Here is a 23,554-nt window from a genome sequence, read left to right on the forward strand (position 1 = left end):
CACAAACCCACAACTGAGAATTCAGGTAGAACAGTGTTCTAATACATCAGCTTTGCCTGGCAACAGCACTTGCCCTTTGAACGCTGCCTGCAAAGAACTTCTTGGCCCTCGGGGCCAAATGGTTGCTCTGAGGCAAACTAAAGTATTTCTGCAGTAAAGCCTTGAGCTAATTCTGCACTTCCAAGAACATTAATAAGAGTCACCATAAATAGAAAAGGAAAGAGAGCTATTTCTTGCCTTCTGCAACACCCACCCCTCTTGGGAAGGGGCTGCTTTCCTGGCATGTAAAATGCTGCCAAACACTTCTGGAGAGTTGTCCTGCTGCAAGAGATCGCTCACTTTGAGGAGTGGATTTCAGCTGCTGTTTCCAGGGACCCTCACCATGCTCCATTGCTGTACAAAGCCAAAGTGTGACACTACAGGCAACTATGAGGCTGGGGCATCAGGCCATTAAAAAAAATCCAAAAAGTAAAAATAAAACAGCAGCAAAATAAAAAGAAACCTTGTAAATCTGCCTCTCTTTCTTTATTCAGTATCACCTGTGCAGGTGAGAGTTCATCACCATACTGCTTTCCCAATGCCAAGTCCCAAGCATTGCTGCTCACATCTTCTATTCAAACTGGACATCAGTGCCAACCAGAACTGGGACACCATCGGGGGGGCGGGGGGAACCAACCAGCATTTATTTTCATTCTAGGGATATGTTTCCTCTCAATCCCGTGGCAGAGGCAGCCCGAGAGCAGCTGAAATCAGCCACCTCCATGTCACAGAGTGGTTGCAAATTAAAGCTGAGATAGGCCTGCACTGCCCAGACACCACGGTGGGGAGTGGGAATGAAGAATGAGCAATAAAGACAATTGGAGAAACAACACACTTGGAAAAGAGCCACACTAAAAGTTTTAATGCTGGAGCTGTGGAACATGGAGCACATAGGAAGCTGAACAGGGTAACCACCCAGAAACCATGGAGTGCTCAGCCACAAGGCTGGCAATCAAAATATCCTCTGGCAGCTTGGGAACAGGAGGAATGTTCCAGCAGTACCTTGGGAAACTACTGGCGCACAGTCTGAGAGAGGGGCTGACTCATGCAACCAATGGGCCTGTGAAAATGTGTATTTCTACTCTTTGTGTAAAAGCTTGAAGGAGGGGAAAACACACTTTAAAATATTTAATGATATTTAAATATATTTAATTTAAAACACATATATTTAAAAAATAAAGCAACAACAAAAATTCTTTTCTCTCCCCTTCAGCAGATCTTCACAGGAATTGCCCTGCAGGTAGGCTGGCACTTTAGCACCCTGTCAATGCATACAGTGACAAAAACAACGGAAACAACAAAGCATACCTGCTCTGCTTGGGCAGCACAGTGACCAGTATGAGACACAAGGAGCACCAGTGGCAGCACAACAGGGGAGTTGCAACAGCAGAATCAGGGGAAGGGCCAGAGCAGCTCAGGGCAGAGGGGAACCACAGCTCCAGTGACTCATCCTGCTCCCCAGCTTTTCACAAGATCATGTATCAAGAAGCTTAGCCTGTGCTCAGACCACACACCACCAGAAAACAGAAAAGGGCAGCAGTGTCTGGTTTCAGGGGAACACACCAGATTATTCACTGTTCATAGCACTACATTTGTGGTAGAAGTAACAGCTGGTACATTCACAAAAGATACCTGAGGCCTCCTCCAAGAGTGTTTGGCTTGGAAAAGAAAATTCATATGCAGAAAGGTGATTCCAGTCACATCTCCAAGCTCCTGCTAAACAGCATGGGAGGGAAGGATCAGTCTTACCCTGAGCATCACTTGCATCTGAGCTGAAGCTGAAAGCAGCATGTGGAGCAAAGCCAACAAAAAGCAGCCAAGCAACAACAAACAGCAGCTCAAGAAGATGTGGCAGGACACATCTCCCCCTCAGGAAGAGGGCCAAGGACTTACAGTTCCTGAAGGAAGTAACAATGTTTTAAATAAAACTGTAAACCATCATTCAAGGGCATTTAGAGGGTGCATGTTCTTACAGTACCCATATGAGAGACTATCACCTGTGGAATGAAGGTGATGACATGTGAGCATTGGAAAAGGTTGGCCTTCACATTTCAGCTCTAATTTCTTTCTAGTTCAGTTATTACGCCTTCCACAACCTACCCTTGCTGTTCAAGAAGCTCTGTCTGTGAGGCCCAGCAGCACAGCCACAAGTTTAAAGACCAGTGTTCCTAGTAACAAAGGTTTTCTCCTATTCTCAGCCCAGTGCCTTGGTCTTTTCTGGCAAATGAGGAAGGAACTGATTTGCAGCCTTCAGCTGGGAATACTATTCCTTTGCCCTCATTAGCACTGCAGGGAGCAGTGCTTTGATTTGATACTTAATGGCCTGAGCCCAAATATCTACAAGCCTCTGAGAAGTACCTTACAGGAGAGAGCATCTGTCTTGACATCCAGTATCAGGATCTTCCCACTGGCACAGGTTTCCAGCACACCAGGGTGTGGGACACTCATGATCCCGTCTGGCAGACAGCTGAATGTCACACATTTTAAACATCCAGACAGAAATCATCTGGACAAAGAGGACAAAAATGGCTGCAGCCACTATTTAAAGCAGCTCAGTATCCTTGTGTCTGATGGTGGGAGGCAGAGACACATTCCATGATGGAAACGAGGACCCACAAGGGCATGGCCATGACAAGCAGCTTTTCCTGGGTTAAGCCTCATGTAAGCTTTTAACAATCCAAGTGTAAAACATGGCAGGAAGCTTGAACAAGGATGGAATTCTGATGTTTTATGCTGGGCAACACACAGCATATGCCTATGTACGTATAACTGGGTAAAACCTCTGGGGTGGGAGCAGCAGGCAAGGAGACCTGCTGCCTTTGCTAAAAACCCCCCTGGTGAGTTCCCTGCCCTCCCTGAAGCAGTCAGTCCCACTTCCCAGGGCATCATTCCAGGGGGCTTCATTTCTACACGACTCTGCATCTAGACAGTGTTCAGCAGGCCCGGGAATCCAACCACCACTGGCACATCTAAGTTGGCTGCAGTCTGCATGACAAAAATTCACATTACATGACCTTTGGGAATGCAACAAGAGAACAGCCTGTTACTTCTTGCCACCAGGCAATAATTATTAACAATCAAAAACCTACTGCACTCTTACTTTCAAATGCTCAGAGACAACCTTTTGCTCTTAAGTACTAAGACATATTGAAGCAAGTTGCCTTTGGCAAATGACCCTGCCTTGTGCTGTACTGGAAGCTGGGTTGTCCCTGACTGTCCTCACTGCTGGAGCTGCACTCCTGACACACGACAACCCTTGTGGTTCATGGGCTCTTCAGCCTTGGCTCACCTGGCAGGAGGCAAGAACATCCTGTCACCTTTGGAGCAGTTGATTGAGAAGGGCCCCATGGCTTCAGTCGTTCAGCAGTGTGCCACCACCAGCTCCTGGCACAAGAGCAGCTAAACCAACACAAAGAGCCAAAGGACTTCTCGTGTCTCTCCCCTCCACCCTCATGCACTTGAAGAAGCAGCTGTACCCCACTGGTAAAAAAGACAGCACCAAGGCAACTCGAGTTTCCCAATGAAAAAAGACACCTTGTGTCCAACTTTAAGATGCAAAGTGAGCAGGTTGGTACCGGTGCCTGTCAGAGGGACACAAAATGCCACCAGCTGGGGCATGGGGACATTGTCAGGGCAAGGGGGAGAGGAACGCTAAGGTTTGCTTTACATTAACAGACATACATATCTAGAACAGTTACTCCTTTACAGCCTCATAAATTAGTGAGCCCATAGAAACAGGAGCCTCAAGGACATGCCAAAACCTTGCCATGTAAACCACGTTAATTATGATAATGACCAGATTTTAGTAAGCCAGTTCCTGACTCCCACATTTTCACCTATAAAACACACATATTTCCAAGGCCAGAGGATCTCAGAAATACCTTCCAGTCATCTAATTGTCTAAACCCCAATGGCACAAAAAACATGTTAGAGGGTTCGTCACACCCCATATCCCTTTCAATTTTTTTAGTAAAAAAAATAAATCAGATGAAAGGAAATTCCTCCTCTGTAAACCACAACTAGTCACAGCAATGAAACAAATGTGTCTGCACAGGCAGTGTAGTGGCAGAGGAGACAGGAGGGCAAGAGGAGGGAGTTGAGAGAATGGTAAATCATCTCCTCCGGGGAGCTCCTGGATTCCTGGCTGTGTGGCTCCAGCAGCTCACGCCGCTCTCCCTCCGGTTCCCTGGCACAGTCTGGCAGCAGCGCTGCCCGCTCCCAACACCTGCCAATGGAGCCTGCTGGAAGTGCTTCCGTGCTGAACGTGGAGCGTGGAAGGTAACGGGGCGGGGAGCTGCCAGAGCGCTACAACCTCAGCTCCCGGTCAGGTTTCATGGAGAAGGGCTCCAGCCGCTCCCCCTCTGGCAGGAGGCTGTTCAGCCGCTCCATCAGCGGCACCGTCTGGTCGATGCCCATCTGGATTCGGCGCAGGATGGCAGACATCTCATTGACCTTCTGGATCTGCTCCGCATACTTGGCGTACTTCTTCTGGCGCTCCTGCATGAGGCTGTAAAGAGTTTCCACAGAGAGGTCCATCTGTGTAAAAACAACAAGCACAGCAAGGCTCATGAGGCCAACTGTTGCCGCAGACCTTTCAGCACACTGTCCTTCCCAAAAGCAACCACCTTGGATGCTTCACTAACAGGAGGTAACAGACAGGTACAGAGGAACTCCTTGGAAGGTACATAACCAGTCTGTCATGGGATGGGATGATTCACAGTTGTATACCAGGGAAGACATATGATGACCTCAGTTCTCCACCCAAATACCTAAATATCTGATCAGAAAATTCTTCATTTGCAGGACTGCAAGCCAACAGGCGCTGCCAGGGTTTACCCAATAAACCAACAAACACATCCTCCAAGTTATCCAAACCCAGGGGACCGTGGCCTCTGCCTACACCTGAACTATATTTTCACTGGAGATCATTCATTTGCAAGCGTTAAACTCTACCACAGTTGCCAGTGCTATTTTTTCTTAGTTTAGCCAGGCTACTCTGCAACTGAGCCATAGCTGTTATTACCATTGTCATCTGGAAAACTCCCGCCTTGAGAGAACCACAATGGACTGCTAGTGTATCTAATTTCCCTGAAACCCAAAAATAAGAGTGTTATAACTGACCCCAGGAGAGACATTAAGAAAATTAGCCATGCAATTAAACACAGTCAGTACCCAAACATGGCTCAAGCATGATGACAATGACAGGAACTGCAGTGCTGTTCCTGCTATTGAGTGATGAAGGCAGCCTTTATAATTCACAGCCCATTTTTCTGTTGAGCCAGACCTGCAATCTCCAGGCAGGATTCAGCCAGTAGCTGCCAGTATATTACACACAAGCCCAGTCAGATGGTTTAAGCTGTAAACCATCCTAAGATACATATCCTTTACATATCCTAAGATATGTACCACATGTTAGGGTTGTTCCAAGCCCTCAAGTGCACACTCAAATTTTGGTTACTTTGGCTCACTGTAGCTGTACTTAATAACCCCAGTGACTCCAGTGCACTGGCTCTTCCTACTGGGATGTCTTTGTGGAAAGCAGTCCCCTGGCTTGGAACTCAATACAAGCCCACAGTGGCTGGGAGTGAAGGGCAGGAGAGGACACACCCTGAACCGTTTTAGCCCACTGCCACCTCTTACCACTGTTTTCCCAAATCTTTCCCATCTAATTGCTCCCAGAGGAAGGAGGTCACTGCTCACAATGAAGCAGCCTCAGAGAATCTATGCTGAGAACTGGTCTACCAAGAAGCACAGGTACAAATAACATCCCTCTCCTGAACTGTGTGACAGAGTCAACCCATCTGGTGGAGGACAGTGACCGTACCTGTCACCAGGGACAACACACATTTATCAGTGCAGTGCTAAGAAAACACAAGGTGCTGACCTGACCTGACTTCACAGCACTGAACAGGCAGGTGCAATCCTGACCCTGTGTCCAGTGCTGTGGGTCTGTAGGGGAGAACCTGCAACAAGGGAGGACTGGGTGGACATGGTACAACACTGGAAGCCCCACAGAGGAGGGAGGGCAGCAGAGAGAATTCTGCCATCCCATTGGTGGCAGCAGGGTTTGACACTGGGGATAAACTGCTGTAGTTGTATGCGCTCACAAATCTCCCTTTCAAGCCCTGGGGAAGAGGTCAAGTCAAAAATAGTAAAAATAGTTGGGCAAGAAAATATTTTATTGAGAAACCTAAGTTACAAACAGCATTGAAAACAAACACAAAACTTTCTGCTGAACTTTCATAGGGATTAGGGGACATTTTTCCACCCCATCACCTCCATCAGAGCTCCATATGGTCCCAATTGGCCTTTTATTTCGCCTGCACTTTCTACTGCTCTCAGGCTGATTCCTTCCTCTTTGCCTCTGTGCTCTCCTGTGAATTCCTTCCTCCATGCCTTCACGCACGGGACAAAATAAAAACCAGCAGAGCAGGAAACTCCAAATAGAGTGGAAACCATTTGAGCCTACACAGGGGTTTCTATTAAAACCCCAGCTTAATAATTTAGTAGCTTGGCGCTAGCTCTTTAAAGGAGTGTGTAAAAGCAGACCACCACCAACCAGCAAGTTCAATCCAGTGCCTAAAAACATCCTACCTAATGAGAGACAGTGGCCTGGAGGGGCAGCCAGTGGGAAACCTGCCAAAAGCCAGCATGCCTCATTAAATGGACCAGCATGGGGACCCAGGCAGAAACCTCCTCTGGTTCTGAAGTTCTCAAGTTCTCCCCCACTGGCAGATTCTCCACATGGCCTCACAACACTGTACAAAAAGCAAAGCTGGCACCTACCAAGTTTTCAAGCAAAAGACACCCAAGGCCCCCCTTCCTCTCCATTCCAATAATTTCCATCTGCTGACTTTTAGGTTCCTTGTGTAAGTATGAGTAACATCCACTTACTGATGGGGAACAAGGGGAGAAGCTGATACTGACCTGCAGTAGGAAGAAGAAATGCAGAGTGGCCTCCAAGCACTTTGCTACCTTTGGACACATTCACAAAAGCCATAAAAAAAGCTGCCTTACAAGAAAGAGAAAGGGTGGAAATGAGTGTTTCCTTACACCTACCATCCAAGTTTGCCTGCTGAAGGAGGCCACAGCAGCTGCACAGCCTGAGACACAACAGGGAGAACTGAAATGGAGCAATTGTGAGGAAAGGTCAATTTTTACTCAGTCTGAACCTGGTCTTTTTAACTATTAAAAAAAAAAAAAAGGAAACTATGTGTTAATTCCTGGAAATAAATGCCAATGTTTCTCTCAGCTTTCCTTGAAGCAGGCCTAAGTACACACTTACATCCTTCCTACCTCCTCCCCCTCCAAGCAAGCTCCTCCAGTGCCAGACCTTGTGCTTTTATCTCTACTGGCATGCAGTCCTGTTCCTCTGGCACTCAGATGGGGCCTTCAGGTTCAGAGGGTCAGCCCTATTTACCCACCACAGAGACTAACACTGGCTTGCAGGAATCTATAATGAGTAGGGAACACACATAAGAATGCACCTAATTCCTATCTATTTAATTTCATACATCATACAGTAGCATTAAAAAGCATCTGGAAAAGGGGAGCTTTTCTGGAAAAGGGAAGTAGAGTCTGGTCCCTTGCCTACAGCCAAGGCAGTCCAAGACAGCCTCAAGGGTCAATGAGTGAAGTTGCCTTCTCTGAGCAGTTCCCATCAACTCCCAAGTCCCTGACATGAAGCCCTGCCACATTCTCATCTGGAAAATATTCAAGTCTCAGCCTTCTTGCCCATCCCAGACTGTGAAGCTCTCTGGGAAGCCCAGCAAGACACCCCAGAGCCAGTAGTTCTTCCCTGTCCCAAAACCATCTGAGAGTGTTCATTTGAACCATTGTTTCTGCTCTGGTTGCTTCAAGCTTCCTACGATGCCAGGCCACCAGAGCTGCAGACAACTGAACCCTCTTGCCCTGAACTCATCAGATGTGACAGATGTGAAGCAGCATTGTCACCAGCCCCTGACAACCAATCTGTCCTTCAAACATCACCACTCAGTAAGTTACAAACATCCCCAGCTTAGTGGTATACAAAAGTTTCTGGAGAGTTAAAAGACTGGACTTGAAGCCTGTTAAGAAGCAACAGAACAAAGCAGAGGGCAGAGCCCAGCATGTGATGTCAGAGTCCTAATTTTCATCAAAGCAAGATGTTCTGCCCCATCTGGAGTTGAGAAAAAAAGATGTGCTCTCAATGAAGGGGTGAGAGCTCCAAATGCAAATGTTATCTCTTTCCAAAAATCATTCCTCCTGTCAAAGTAGCAAACCTGAGGCTGGACATGCCCAGAGTAGAAGACAGGATCTTTCTTCCCTTCCTACATGAAAAAGGATGGAGGTATTTCTTCAGTTGTTCTTTCAGAAGCATAGGTCCATAAAAATGGACAAGCCTTAAAACTCACACTCCAACATGCCACTCTTTTTTTGTACAGTCAGTTACATTCAGAATTGGTGTTTCTGTTTCAAAGTTCATGCCTCCTCTGTGGATTATCATCAGCAGGACACTAATTTTGCCTCAGCTTCACATTTAAACATGAAATGACATCTACTGGGCTTTTCTTTCGTCAAATGAAAACAGATTAATAATTACTTCCAACAACACTGCAAGATGGATATTTCCTCACTTAAAAGGGCCCCAGCATAGCCCCTTCTACTACACCATTCACATTGTCAGCCCTGAAGCTCCTCTGCATTACACAGGCCCATTTATAACACCACACTGAAGAAACACAAAAACAACTGAAGATATCGCCAGACATCTTGCACACCAAAAATTCTTGCATTCATTTAAAAATTCTTCTTGGCCCACACTGCCAAGCAGAATAAAGACATTAATTTAGCCCACAAAAGACTGAGGTCAGCACTGGCCAATGTTCAATTCTTTTCAAGAGACTACACTGAAAACAAACCAGTGCCCATATATATACATATATATGCACAAACACATCTATATATACACTTCTTACCTGGCATAGTTTTATAGTACCCCTGTCATGGGCATGTGAGTGTCATAAGCTCTCAGAAACAGAGGTCATATCTTGTTAGTTCAATGACTGAGAGACTGAAAACTGCAGCTAGACACATTTTCCCTGGTTGCAGAACATGCAAATGTAATCAGAAGTTCATTAAACTTGGAATCAAATTTCTAGAGAGGCATTGCTGACATTCACAACAAAACAAATACATCTCATAAGAGGATTCAGACATTCCCAGCTTCTCCAGCCCCTCCTAAAATGCCTAAAAGGCAAGAAGATGTTTTTGTTCCCCCCCACATTTAGTAACAGCCTTCAAGAGCCCAGCCAGACATGCATGTGTCCTTCTGTCCCAACAATTTCCTCTCAGCTCCCATCCCCTATGGCTGCCTCTCCAAAATACACAGCTCTTAAGGTGCAATCCTTATTCCAGAAAGTTCTTTTTCTAGAACAGCACTCTCAGCACAAGCAGCCTTTCTTTCACATTGTCAGGTGCTTGACTGGGGTTAAATGAACATCTTCCTGCAGCTGCACACAAACCACATCAGAAAGTGGCAGGCGGGAACATGACTGCATGGAGTATTAGTCACAGTGTGCTGGTGTGAAAATACTTTTCAATCAACACACTTAAAACTGAAGACAGCTCCTCTTTCTATACTGCCTGAAAACAAATGTGCTCAATGAATGGATTTTTTTTCTCTTCCCCTTTCTCTTTGGTAATGTCACGCAAAGTCAGCACAATAGATTGCAATGACTTCCTGATGCTGGGAACATCCCCTGTTTCTCCCACCCAGCACACACTGGGAAGTGATAACCTGACTGGGCACCTTCTGTGCCAGGGTACAGAATAGAGATGCCCAGCCACGGATCCCACCCCCTTCTCTTCAGCTTCAGCCATGAGTACAGCTCTCATGGAGCTGTACCCTTCCTCTGCCCCACTGCCACATAACAACTATAGTTTGTGTTTAGGATTTCCTTATCACATCTAAGATCAAATCCACTGCCAAAATATTCCTTTTGCTCCCTCTGTGATCTGTTTCTGTAAACAGTTCCTAAGGGTTATTCTATCTAAGAATTGCACAGATCCCAGTCAAGTTAGAGAACAAAGAGTAACCATTTTAACTGGCTCTGGAACTGAATTATAGCAATATTAACAGGCACATCAAGGCCTTTACTCCTAAATATCTAAATTAAACCCATGTTTAGTCCCTTAGTTCTACAGTAGATACATGAGAACATGTATCAACATAAGCTGCTGCACCTCTAAATTTGATTACTCTGGGAGGCCTTGGGACAGACAAAAGCATTCAGAATTCCAAAGAATAAGAAGGGTTGTTCTTGAAATAAGCTTTTCCACCTTTATGTCAGCCTTTCCCTGCCTCTTGTGTTATTGGACAGGAAGGTGTTTGTCACTCCCACACAGCGTGGCCTCCTCAGCCCACATCTCCCTCTCAGCTCCAACTGGAGCCCTCCTTGCCTGAGAGCCATGAGTATCCCTCTGCCAACTGGCAGGCCCCCAAGATTAAGTTATTGTTGCTATCACTGACCAGTGCTAACAAAAGAGTCCCAAAGCTAGGACTGAAGCAATACCTTCCTCTTGCTTAGACCTAATGCACCCACAGACTTCCAAGTGTTTAAAAAAGGTAGGGCCCCACTTCACAGAGGTGAGAGAATATGGGCAGCAAAACCTGACAGCTAGCTCTCCAGTTTGGACACATCTCCTCTCACAGTCCCATTCTACTGGTCTGTCTTTACTTATATTTCCCTTTTGTCTTTCAAAACAGCTAAACTATTTTCACAAAAGCAAGTGAAACTCAGGGCACTGCAAAGCAGCAGTCACACCACCCTACTTCAAAGGAGCTGACTAAGCACAAGCTTAGTTCTGCACCTAAGTCCTCCAAACAAACTGATTCTTCTCAGCCTCTCTCTTCAGTGGTTTGGTGTTCTGGCCCATGAGCTGGCCTGACTACCAGCCTGATAGTCACAAACCAGCAGGGTCACATGGTGAAAAGCACCATCTCTCCCCCCTGCACATGATCCTGGGTTCAAATCCAGGGTTTGCTGTCATTGTATCAGGTTTAAATGCACAAGATTCCTGAAAAAGCAGAAAGGAAAAAAAAACCAAAAAGACCCTATTTTACCAGTAAGCTTTCTAAACAGTCACCAAGGAAAGGTCATTGTAATTTCTAGCTCATTTCCTTTGACTAACAAGAACACCTTTTTAGAGCTGTCATTTGCTACTTTTGTAGAACAATCTACATCCAAGAAGTCACCTCTAAAATTTATGATGGCTAAAAGTGTTAAGTTACATCCTGAGCATTAGAAATGCTTCCATACCTATTCTAAATAACCAAGTTTAAGAAAAATAAATACAAACACCCTACCCAAACAAGATTATTGCACCTGCATGTGCAATATTCTCACAAAACCTCTCTTTTGTGGAATACAATTCCAGAGTAATTAATAACACATTCCTGATCTGTCTTCCATCAGCTGTTCCTGGAAAAGAAAAAATATGTATCTATTACAGATCTATTGCCTAAAGGATAACTTGCACAACTCTTATTTCAGGCTACCTAATAATTCTGCTAGAAAACACAACCTTCAATCTCCTCGTTTCCTGATTTTACACTGCTGACACATTACTTGCCCACAACACTCCTATACCCAGCCAGAGCTTGAATGTTACAGACAACAGCAATTATAAATTGCTGTTTATAAATTTACCCTTATGGGGTTATTTTATAATAAATTTCAGTTTTGTACTTTCAACATGTCAGAATGACTAGCTTTAAGCAAGTTGGTTTTCCCATCACAAGTAAGATTTGAAAAGAGATGACCACTATCATTAATGAGATGTTTCTCAGAAAACACCACTATTCTCATTTCACAGTGAAAATAGTCAGCATCATTACATTTGCAAGCCATCTGCTATTTTTTTCTCAGCTTCACAGATGGGACTTGATAGCTGTAGGTCTTCTTTTCCACATGTCCTACAGAAGTCTTTCAGAAGGGAATGATATTGCTGTGTTTAGTCAGGGTTAGACACACTAAAAGAAAATTATTTTTAAGTAGAAAATGTTCTTAAATCTGCTCTCACAGAATGTAAAGGAGCTGAGTTTTAACTATTTCCTACTGTGTGTGAAGTGCTAAAAGGATTATCTAAGACTCCCTCTTTTTTTCTCTGGGGAACTGCAGACAAAGCTGGGTTCACACACCCTGACACACTCACACTGCCAGTCCAACACATCTGGGTGCATCAGACCTCCCTCCATATGCTCTGCATGCCTTGGATACGTGCAAGAAGGCTGCAGTGTTAGATGAGCATGGACATGAGCCCAGCAGTCAGGATTTGGGGATTTCTGGACACCTGAGACCCCTGATGAAGCTTTTGCTCTTTTCCTGCCAGATACATTTCTCATATGAAAGTCCAAATCAATTTCCCTTCACCAGGGAAACTCAAAGGCACGTCAGTTCTAACAAAGTCATTCACTGATAACCTGAAAAACTCCTGAAATATTTATTTGTAACTCTTCCTTCCATGTTTGAAAAACACATGAAATGAGCCAAGTATACCCCACTGATGTTAAGGGGAGGATCTACTCCTTCATTCCCAGAAGAGAGACTTTCAAGGCTGACTCCAACCATAATTCCACAGTGCTGAAGCTCAGCGGTCCCAACATCTGGACAGTAAATCTTTGGCTTCAGAAAAGCCTCAAGGAAATCTTGAGCACTGTATATTGTTTACAGACCAAGCTCTTCTGAGGCTATGGACTATTGCTCAAAATACAGTAACAAGAGTACAAACCATCAGAGATCAGTGATTCACACAAAAGTTCAGCGTGACACTAGTGCCAGCTCTGATTCACTCTGAGCATTCATGTTTATTGTATTCAGCTGCAGTGGCCTTAAGATTCACAGAAAGCTGAGTATTTCTTTCCTCTTTTTTATGTCTACTAATGAATCTCTAGAATAAATTGATCAAATGCAAGAAGGAATTTGAAAATTTGTACTACAATCTGGTAAAAGAACTTGTAATTGAAAAGTAAGTAGTTCAGTTTCTGTGTAGTCTTATGTCAGGCATAAGGAAGAATTAAATTCTACAGACTGGATAAAGCAAAAGGAAAAGCTATGACCCAAGAATCCTTTCTGACGTAAAAACTCTATAAACTCTTTACCATATACTTTTGTTATGTTGATTTCTTTTACAACTGCTACCTGAGCCTCTTTTTCAGCTGGAACTCACCTGATTGGGGATTTTGTCTTTCAGACAATTTACAGCAAGTCAGCAGTCACTCTTCAAATGCATCACTTGTTGTTCCAGTTTAAAAAAAAAAAGCATAAAAGTTTTATTTTTTTGTCCAATTCTCTACAGTTTTGGCACAGTTCATACATGTGGTTACAGGGAATTCTACTATACTATAGTTCAGCATTTTATCCAGACTTCTAGAGGTAGATGACACATCCAGTCAGGAGCAATGGCCACAGTAATTAATTAATAGTAAATCATCTGTTTCATACCTCCGAGCAGTGTTGCAATAATTGCTAATAAATGCTCTCATGCAGAGGCATTCATGCCCCAGTGGCACAGAAACATTTAGGAAACCCTACTCTTCATAAAAAGTGAGATGGGCAGATTACTTGCACTAAGGTTTTGTAATGCTTTCAACATGAAGTCACCTCTGCAGATCACATCTGATTATTGCCACAATGCTCATTATGGGGTTGCTAACACAAGGTCCACCCTGCTCCCTCAAGTACCAACTACCATCTTAAAGTCATCAGTGCTAGTCCAAATATTTGCAAGTAAGGCTGGCTAACCTATCTAAAACAAAGATTAAACTGCTGAAAAGCTAGCCAATATTCCTGGTACCTCCACACTCCAGCCCAATTCTCACTTAAGGGCAGATTTGACACCTTGAAAATTCAATTAAACACTGCAACAGGAGGGAAGAGTTAAGAATGAAACTTGTGAATTGACTTTTCCTGTATCAACACACTCCTTCAGGGAGGGAGAAGGCCATTTTTAGTCTACATTAATGCCAAACTGATTTAGAAAGAGAAATCATATAATTTTCTGTCATCATTTGACTAAACCAAACGAGCAAAGCTTTTCCAGTTTCCTCTCGGAAGTTCTCCACTCCCCACACGTCCTTACAGCCCTTTTCTTATGTTATGAGCGTTATGAGAGCTGCACACAGTGTGTCAGATGAGATCCCTCAGCTTTGTGCCAGACAATCAGCATCCTCTCCTTTCTCCTGGAAGTACAAGCTGTGATGCACCCCAAGCTGATACTTGCTTTCTTCCTATCTCAAATCCCTTTCATGCCCAAATCCACCATCAAGTCTGCTAGTTTGGTAATGAAATCTAGCACTTTGTATTCCTATTTGAAGTTCTACAAACTTGGGGCAGGGGGTTGTTGGAAGTTTTTTCCACCTGGAAAAACAAGGCTAGAATAAGAAATCCAGTTTCCTAGTTAAAGCAAGCTATGAGAAGGAACTGAATTACATTCCTTCTGGTATCTGATTGTCCCAGATTGAAAAAGCAAGATGTGTTCTATTTGCCATCTGTATGGCAGTTGTCTTCTGTTAAGTGGGCAGTTTTTCCTTATCTCTTCCACAATCAATCCTCCCTCCGGGGAGACATCTGCTGTTAATGGCCTATTGAATGTCACTGCATGGCTGATAAGAACTGTAACATCCCATTGTGAGATGCTCTGCCCAGAGGGAGGAGCCAAGCATTCCTACCTGCATATAGTCAGGAGATTCTGGCCCACCAACACAGCTTTTTCTGCACTTGATTTCCCAGAGCCTCTTCCACTGCCTCTTCAGAGCAAGGTTACACCCTTTTCTACAGGATCACTGCTCCAACAGAACCACACCTGGCACTCCAGGAGGACTGCAGCCACAATTCCAATGGGACTGCTGCCAACACCCTGTCCAACAGGGTGTCAGGCTTTTTTCTGACTCTGTCCGTGTTGTTTTGGTTCACTGCATTGTTTATTTTATCTTTTTATTTTCTTCCCTAATAAAGAAATGTTATTCCTGCTCCCATATTTTTGCCTGAGAGCCCTCCTGAATTTTGAATTTATAACAATTCAGAGGGAGGGGGTTTACTTTTTTTTTTTCCATTTTAGGGGAGGTTCCTACCTTCCTTAGCAGACACCTGTCTTTTCAAATCAAGACACTGATGATCATAAACTCCATGTACTAATCCCGATGAAAGTTTACTAAAAGGCTTTGCATACCAGACTGGGGATATTCAGTGACAGTTTCTTAAACACCTAAGCTCTATAACAATACAAACCTTTCTGACTGCTAGATGCTTGTTCAAGCTTAATTTTCTTCCTTGGAAATTGAGTTGTGGAAAGGATTCCAGTTTAGATCTTTCCTCAAAAGGTCATAAAGCACAAGAAAAGGGAACATGCTGGAATTGATTACACACATATATTCTAGGAGCAAGGGACTGGTCTTTTTTATGACACCAGACAAAGTAAAGTAGTGCATGTCAGCAAAACAGATTTCAGACTGTCACCGGTGCAAACAATCTTTTCTCTTCCTTTATAACTGCTAAATCCGTTCATAAAGTTCAGGTACAACAGAGCACTGGCCATCTGCCTCAGGGATACACTGCCAGACATTAATTCTCTATATTAAAGTAACAATTGTGAAGTTTTTTCAAGAGCATTTTCACATTTTGGTGCTGGCTGGATAAGACACCACTCCACCACTTAGGTATTCAAACTACTTGCACAGCAGACTGAAGAAAAATGAGCAAGATCAACTAAAGGACATGAAGATTAACATGTTTCCAGATCCATAATACTGTGCTTTTCTTTCTGCATGATGGTGCCTGTTGAGATTCCAGTCTTTATAAACAACACTTCATTGCTCAGGAGAGGAGACATAAAGAGCTGGATAGATTGCCACAGTCCTCATCCATCAACTTCCAAGATGCCAAAGACTAAATTTAAGGTATTTATTTCTTACAGAACACAACATTACCTAGTTTTTTTTTTCTAAAGGGCTATGTGGCATTTAATCTGTTGAAAATACAAGTGACATTTCAACCAAAGTTCTTCCCCTTTTCAGAAATAATCTCACAAGGAATCTCAGGCCCCTTTCCATGGATTTGGGGCATTGGTAATTTAAGTCTGTGAACCAAAAGGCTCAATTTTGCTTGCAAGTTAACACAGCCTCATCTAGAACATCTTTATATGTTGTGTCAAAATTAAATGCATCTCCATTTTCACTTTGGCCAGGCTTCTTTTAACAGGCTTACTTTTGATTCCCTGAGCCCTCACCTTTAATGAGCTGAAAGGTAGCTTCATGGGCTGGTTCATATGGGCCTTAAAGCAAAGGCCTGAAGCTGAAGATGCATTTTGTACTTATTAAAGCCATTCCTCTTTTCCTGGCCTAAGTCAGAAGGTGGATCACTCTCAGGGCACATCTGCTGAAAACAGATTTCACAAACAGTCTTGGAAACTCAAGTCTGAAACCACCTAAAGGGAAACCATAACTAAGATGAAATGGCAATAAACACCTCACTCAGATGAGTCCTGAAACAAAACAAACTGAAGACCAGGCAAAAAACACCTCCCTGAAACTTGCTCTTCATTTGAGTCTATTCCCTGAAGAGACACTGCTCAGCTGTGACTGGAGCATGGGATGAATCCCAGGCTCTTCAGATTTTTCTGCCCATGGAGGGATGGAGTTAGGAGAAGTGCCTGTGGTGTTTCACACAGTAGAAGCTCTGTGTGCATACAGCAGATGTGCACCTTGAGTCTCACTGCAGCTGTGGCTGACATGGTCCCCAGCCAGGCAATGTCCTGCCGAAGTTTCTGGCCCAGATCTCATTCATTCCTGGTGATGGAACACCTGGAATGTTCCATGTACCACCACCTTAAGGGACCTTGCCCTTAAATTTCCATCAGGGAACATCAGACTGCTACAAGCTGTCCCTACCACAGCCAGCCCTCCCATGGAAGAATTCATAGGTATGAAACAAGCCATACGCTGCAATTTGCTGCGTGGCAAACCAATTACTGATATTAATGCCTGCCTGGACAAGATTCATTTAACTATCGCAAATATAAAAGCAATATTTATTATATTTGAAAATGTGGGGGGTTTCCCCCAACTCTCCCCCATAGATGTGTGCCAGCTTAGACTGAGACATTTGAAATTTCACCTTGTATTGTAAAAACAGCTCTGTTTTCAAAATTATTGGCAGTCTGGGATTCCTGTGGTAATAATAAAAGCTACAAATAACACTGCATTAACATTTGTTTTCAAGGCAAAGCATCAGAGCCCTCCCAGTAACCCATTTCCAAATACATCTTAAGCACAGTATGTAGGAACTACATTTGCCTTTAAGGGTACATCAGATACTTCAAAAGCACAACTCCACTGACAATGCTGGAATTCTAGTAAGAAATGCTGAAGATCTTTTCACTCAAAGCTTCTTTGAAAGGAGCTTAGAAGGCTTTCAGTTTCCTGTCTGCTTTCACAGAAAGAAGCCAGGCCTCAATTTTCACATGTGACAAGTAATTTTTGTAAGCTTACCTTCAGATATTTTGTAAGAGGTGATTTTTTGAGAAGCTTAGTGCATTGTGCACACAATAATCCTTTTTTAAGGCACTGAAATGAGACTATTTTGAAGGCAAACAAAATCATGGGCCCGTTATGAAAATTTATCTCTGTTCCCCAGCTGCTTGTTTCCCATTCCCTGGTATTCACCATCCCCTATCACATGACTCCTGAAATTTTCTCCCTGGAACCCAAAACAGATATCCTCCACTGGTAAGGACTTAATGTAAAGTAGTCCTCTCCCCACTTATTTGCTGCTTTTCTCCACTTAAACATTTAGAGCTGGTCAACATTTGCCTTCAAATTAATCTTGTCAAAAATCCTGTTTTGCAGATCACAAAACTGGAGCAGACTCTCCTGGTGAAGAGAGCACATGTGGCTCAATCAAACCCACAGCAGCTGGAGTTCCTCAAAACTTCAAATGAGTTACAGTGCAAATCTATAGTATTTTCCCCCAAAAAAATGCAAGCACATCCTCCTCTTTTTTTTTTTCTTGACAAGGAAGACACTTTTGTCATAAGTAAATCACTCCCCCCCCAAAACCAAAACTCATTTGGGTATGAACAACTGCTGGTATGAAAAAAGACACCTGAGTCAATTACTTTCCCTCATGGCTTCAATTCTTTCCCCTTCAAGGAATCTCTTGGATAAATGTATTTCTGCTCAAGAGAGAACAGTCACAGGCACCTGGAAGCTGCACAGGTTTCTACATTTAGGAGCAGATATGGATCCAGCCAACACTGCAAAGAAATTCTGGCTACACTGGGAAATGGGATGGAGAGCAAAGCTGGACTGTACTGCTTCCTCAAGGCACAGATGGGTCTGCTCAGACCTGCAGTCACTACTGTCATGCAAGTAGTGTTTTTTTCTTTAGCTCATTCTCTTTCCTATTCAGAACCATTGTAATTCAGACTGTGTGCTGATTTACAAACCACCACAGTTAATTCTGAGTTATTGAGGACCAATTAACAAAAGATATTTGCTCTTGGACATTTTGTCAAGGAAAGACTAAAAAAATCCTGGCTGCAGGCAGTGTGAGTGTAGCATATTATACAGCAGGACTACTAGTACAGTTAGAGTCTGAGAAGTGAACATACCTCAGACAAATGGTAGGAAATCAGACTGAAGCTGACCAACATTTTGTAGAAAGTTAAAAACATCAGTCACTTGACAAATCTATTATCAGAAGAAAAACACTTCAGTATTTACAGGGTTAAAGAAAGGGAAAGGGAAACACTGGCTACCAAAATGAGGATAAAAGAATTTACTGTCCCAGCTTGTGCACACATTCTGATTTTCACAATACACTTGATTTTCATTTTTATGCTTTACTAAGGGTCAAATTTTGTGTACATGGCAAAACGAAATCATTGCTGACAAATGGGTGAAGCCAAAGGCAATTTCCTTTGTCTACACTTGTAAGGAGAGACATCCCCTGCTCTAGTTCAGCTACACCCTGGGTTGTCAACAACTGTCAGCAGTGGTTCAATTTAGTGCATCAAGGAGAGCCCAAACAATTTGGAAAGAATTATTTAAGCCAAGTGGGTCCCACCCAGATCCTCCAGAACACACATGCAGAACAGCCAAAGCAAGAAAAACATTTAAAAATTATTAGGAAAATGAACAGTAAAACCCCACCAGATCTGGCAGAGGGACTGAAAGCATCTGAAGTTACTTAGAAGTTGTGACAAAAAAAAAAAAACCAAAAACCACACCACAGCTGATTTGTCAGTTCTCTGACTTACAGAATTCCCCATTTCTCCACCACTTTGACAGAGGAGGGTGTTATAAAGAAGCTAATGAGAATATCAGTATCATAATTTATTTTAGATGAAAGATAATCACAAGCCTTATGAACAGAAGAAAACCAGTGTAGCTAATTTGAAAGGGACTCTGCCACTTGCCCTAAAGAAGGCAAACCCAATTAATGAATATCGCTCTGGTGGTGTCTACCATGACTTTAAATCATGTCACTATTCCCTGTCACACTTTAACAGCCAAAAGAATTACAATCTGCTTGGATTAATGCAGTACACTGTCATTAGGCTGGCAATTAAATCCCATTTCTGAGATTGTGTGATCTGAGTCACCAACATCTGCAAGTATCTTTACATCTTGTGTAATAGCTGGCCTCAGATCTTGATACACCAAAGTAAAAAGGCCTTTTTAATGCTTCCCACATTATGTTGGACGTACAACTTCATGATGACAGCAGCTTCTCAAAACAGCACATGAATCAAGTTTATTACCCAGTTTGTCATGAGGGATTTTCTTAACTCTAAGCCAATAGAGCAACAACAAATCAAGGTCAGTGTTTATAGTTGATGAATAAAAATTAACCACATGCTCAAAAACATTTTTTTGACACTGAAAAGGTATTTGGTCTCAAGGACTTTTGACATATGCAGAATTCACCAGCTCTTCTACACATCTGAGAGTATCTGAGAAAACACCTCAAGAAACATTTCCCTGTCATGCCAGACTCTTGATTTTAAAAATATGAAATCTGGCAGCCATTCTACTGCTTCCAACATCAGTAGTAACACATGAGAAAGACAATCTCATTGCAGGATGCTCATTCCAGGAATTAATTCAATCCCAAACAGTTATCATTCAATATTTAAATAGATCAGTGTTCCAAATGATGGTTTAGTGGTAAAAGCAGCAGCACAGGAGACCTTTTGGCCATGGAGGTCAAAAATGAGATGGCATGTTATGGACTTTGAAAACAAATCTAGCTCTACAAACCTTCTCCAGCCATAGAAGATGCTCAGATAACTGCTTCCTTCCTTAAATTAGAGCCTAACCATGGAGCATAATAAAATGTATGCTGTACAGACCTAAATAAGGAATGCAACCTTAAAAACGTCAGTAATCTTTTACTTCTTCGAGAGCTGCTTGCAGCACTTGCCATTCCAGAGGAGCAGCCGCTGTTGACGGCCAGGCCTCCTGGGGCACAGCCAGCCCACACCCAGCCTGGGCACTGGGCTGGCAGGGCACAGGCACAGGGAGGGCTCCCCTGGCCTGCCCAGGCTGCTGCAGCTCACCCAGCGCTATGCCCGGCCCTGCAGCACGGCCCCTGCCCTTCCCCGCGCCTCACCTCCTTGATGCGCTTCACCAGTGCGTTCTGGTCGAAGGCCACGGCCTCTGCACACTGGTGCAGGTGGTCCTGGTAGCGCAGGCACAGCTGCAGCACCTGCTGCGGGTCCAGCTTCTCCAGCTTGGTGTTGGTTGGAGACGTCTGCCCACTGAGGAGTCCTGCAGAGCAAAGGAAGGCCCAGAGTTAATCTGACTGTTCTTACTGTTAGCTCAGCTGCAATCCAAGAGACAGCAGAACAAACCCAGCGGACAAGGTTTATGAGGGGTGATGAAAAGGTAATTCAGGATCATTTCAGGATGTTTTGGATTTACAGCAGTGCATAGAACAGTGCGCCATAGAACTTGGCCTTCCCTGACAGAACCTAAACAGATGCTAAATGCAGGTCCATCATGCACATCTACTCAGTTTTCAGTGATATGCTCTTTCTCCTCCACAAGCAATCCTAAACTGTGAAGAATGAGCCCTCTCCTAATTTATCTAAGCCAGAAGAGGAAGGAGTTGAAATCTGCATTCTCAGAAGGGCACTGGAGTCATACTATTTTCACCAGACTCACACTGCCAAGACCAGAGCTCTAAAAAGTCACTGGTCCCCCAAAATAAACCTGAGTAAACACATGGCCCACCTTAAGTTAAATTATTAGGGTGAATTGTCTGCATTTTGCCTACCTTGCCTTTTTTAAAGCTTCAGAACTCTTCTACCTTCTAAGGCTATTCTTTACACTCTTAAAGACTAGCAATATACCTCTTTTTGTTTCTTTAATATGGAATTAAGATCCCTACCTACTTTCATGACCAGGTTTCATAAAAAGCTCACCAAAAAAAAGACATTTGACTTAAAAGTGGAACACTGGTAATATTCAGAGGAGCAAAATTTCCCAGAGAAACTTCTCCTGCCCATTGTTTGTTGCCTACATAGTGCAACTTGAGAATGTCTGCTGAGCTCAAGCATGTGTGTGCCACACTGACCACCATCCCCACAGCAGCTGGAAAAAATGATGCTAAGCTCTCAGGCTATCCTTTTTTTTTTTACTATTTACTTACTTTCATTTCATTTTCCTTCAGCATTAGCACAACTCTTTTCTTGTTGGGACACCATCTGTGACAAACTGCACATACCCACAATATGCTTTTCCCAAAACATCCATCAAGCTATGTAAACGGAATTCAGTGACTGCACGCATGTGCCCTCTGGGACTCTCATTTTACAGGCAGGAAAAGACATTAAAACAGCAAATGTAAGCAAGTATCACACTAAGCAATTAAAAAGTAATAAATGCCAGTTATTTGGATTGGAAAAGCTCTTCTAAGAATGTACCTCAATGGAAAATGGAAAGTATTTTGAATGGCCCCTGTGCCTATTGGAAGCTACAACTGGTGACATCGAATTCTTGCTAAAGCACAAGAACAAAATAGAAACCAAGAAGCAAGTCAGAAATATCTTATGAATATGAGCAAGTTAAACCTTTTTTGAAAACATTTGCAGATCAAAATGAAAATAAAATTACGACAGTAACTTCATCAAATATGAAGAAGAAGGAGGTTTACATTTCATCAACACTCAACATCTTATTCTTCCAGGATGCTCTCTACACAAAACTTCATCATTAGAGATTAAAAAAAAAGGTAATTTTGTTTTACTGATTTGTCCACGACAATTGTGTTGCCTCAGTCAAGAGGTCAGGAGAGGAAAAAAACAATTTAGTCTCAAAACCCTGTATTAGCAACAGTCAAGTTATTTTTTATATTTTTGAGGGAATAATCTCAAACAAAGTATTAGATGCAGATCTTTCAAATCTACTTTCAGGTAAAGTACAAAACTGCGACAGGAACAAACCCACTGAAGGAAATAAGACTTTTTAAAAATTGTTTATGTTTCATATTCTTGTGCTTCCTCAGTTCACGAATTGGGATCTTTTACAATATTATCTTGTCAGGATGAATGTTCAAATAATGTTGTCAACTTTTAATATGCTAAATGTTCACATAGGAATGAAGAGTTCACCATACACCTGAGGCACTTATCCTGTCTCTGCACTGATCAAATACATGATGCTATCAGCCAACTAATTTTCTTTTATTACTAATCTCTCACCAACTTCAAAAGGAAAAAGAAAATTAGATACTGTTTGAGAGATTTAATTAACATGAAGTATGTACTTTGGCCAACTTATGCTGCTGATGAGAATTTTGAAGTGGAACAGGCCAAGAACTGTAAAAAGAGCTAATAAAGAACATGCTACTTAGACTCTTGTACTTACAGCCTTGCACAGGTTACATAATGCTAAAACAAAAATTAATAAACCTAAGCCTCTCGTTTCCTATCCTGAAAACACGAGCTCAAGTGAAGGGAGACATTCCCTATACAGCTGGAATTCCTTCATAAGAAGCAGAGAGGGAAATACAATCCAGTACAAATGTTTGGACTAGGGATAAAAAACAAACATCATATGCTGCTTAAAGATAGACTATGGTATTATTCTGGATGATGCAGTAGGGAGAAACCAAAGGAATCAACTTATCCAAAGACCTCTGGGGTAATGCTGACAATACCAGAGAACAATTTAGCTTATTTTCAACTTGCAAGAAAGGAAAAAGTACAGTAAACAAGAGCCCAAAAAGGCCATGCAGCCTGGCAGGAACTCCCATTGTCAGAAGGTCAATCCACCATTTTTTGCTGCTCACTGTAACCACTTACGAACCATGCTATAAATCTTAACATTTCTTACTAACATTCCCTTCTGCCCTGCTCAGGTGTGACCCCACCTGGAGCACTGCATCCAGCTCAGGGGATCCAGTGTAAGACAGACATGGATCTGCTGGAGTGAGGCCACAGGAGGGACACAAAAATGGTCAGAAGGCTGGAA

The 23,554-nt window shown here is 43.0% G+C and overlaps 1 protein-coding gene across 1 annotated transcript in view; it reads right to left on the reverse strand.

Moving 5' to 3' along the window:
* Window positions 1-879: 879 nt before the first annotated feature.
* Window positions 880-23,554, reverse strand: part of BORCS5 (BLOC-1 related complex subunit 5) — a 59,872-nt gene continuing 37,197 nt past the window's right edge. Inside the window, exons 3-4 of the mRNA XM_053942131.1 lie at window positions 20,691-20,848; window positions 880-4,575 (exon numbers count right to left, since the gene is read on the reverse strand). Coding sequence (XP_053798106.1) covers window positions 4,345-4,575; window positions 20,691-20,848 — 389 coding nt within the window. The 3' untranslated portion in view covers window positions 880-4,344. The remainder of the gene's footprint in view (window positions 4,576-20,690; window positions 20,849-23,554) is intronic.

This window comes from Vidua chalybeata, chromosome 5 (genome assembly GCF_026979565.1).
Source record: "Vidua chalybeata isolate OUT-0048 chromosome 5, bVidCha1 merged haplotype, whole genome shotgun sequence".
NCBI classification, from domain to species: domain Eukaryota; kingdom Metazoa; phylum Chordata; class Aves; order Passeriformes; family Viduidae; genus Vidua; species Vidua chalybeata.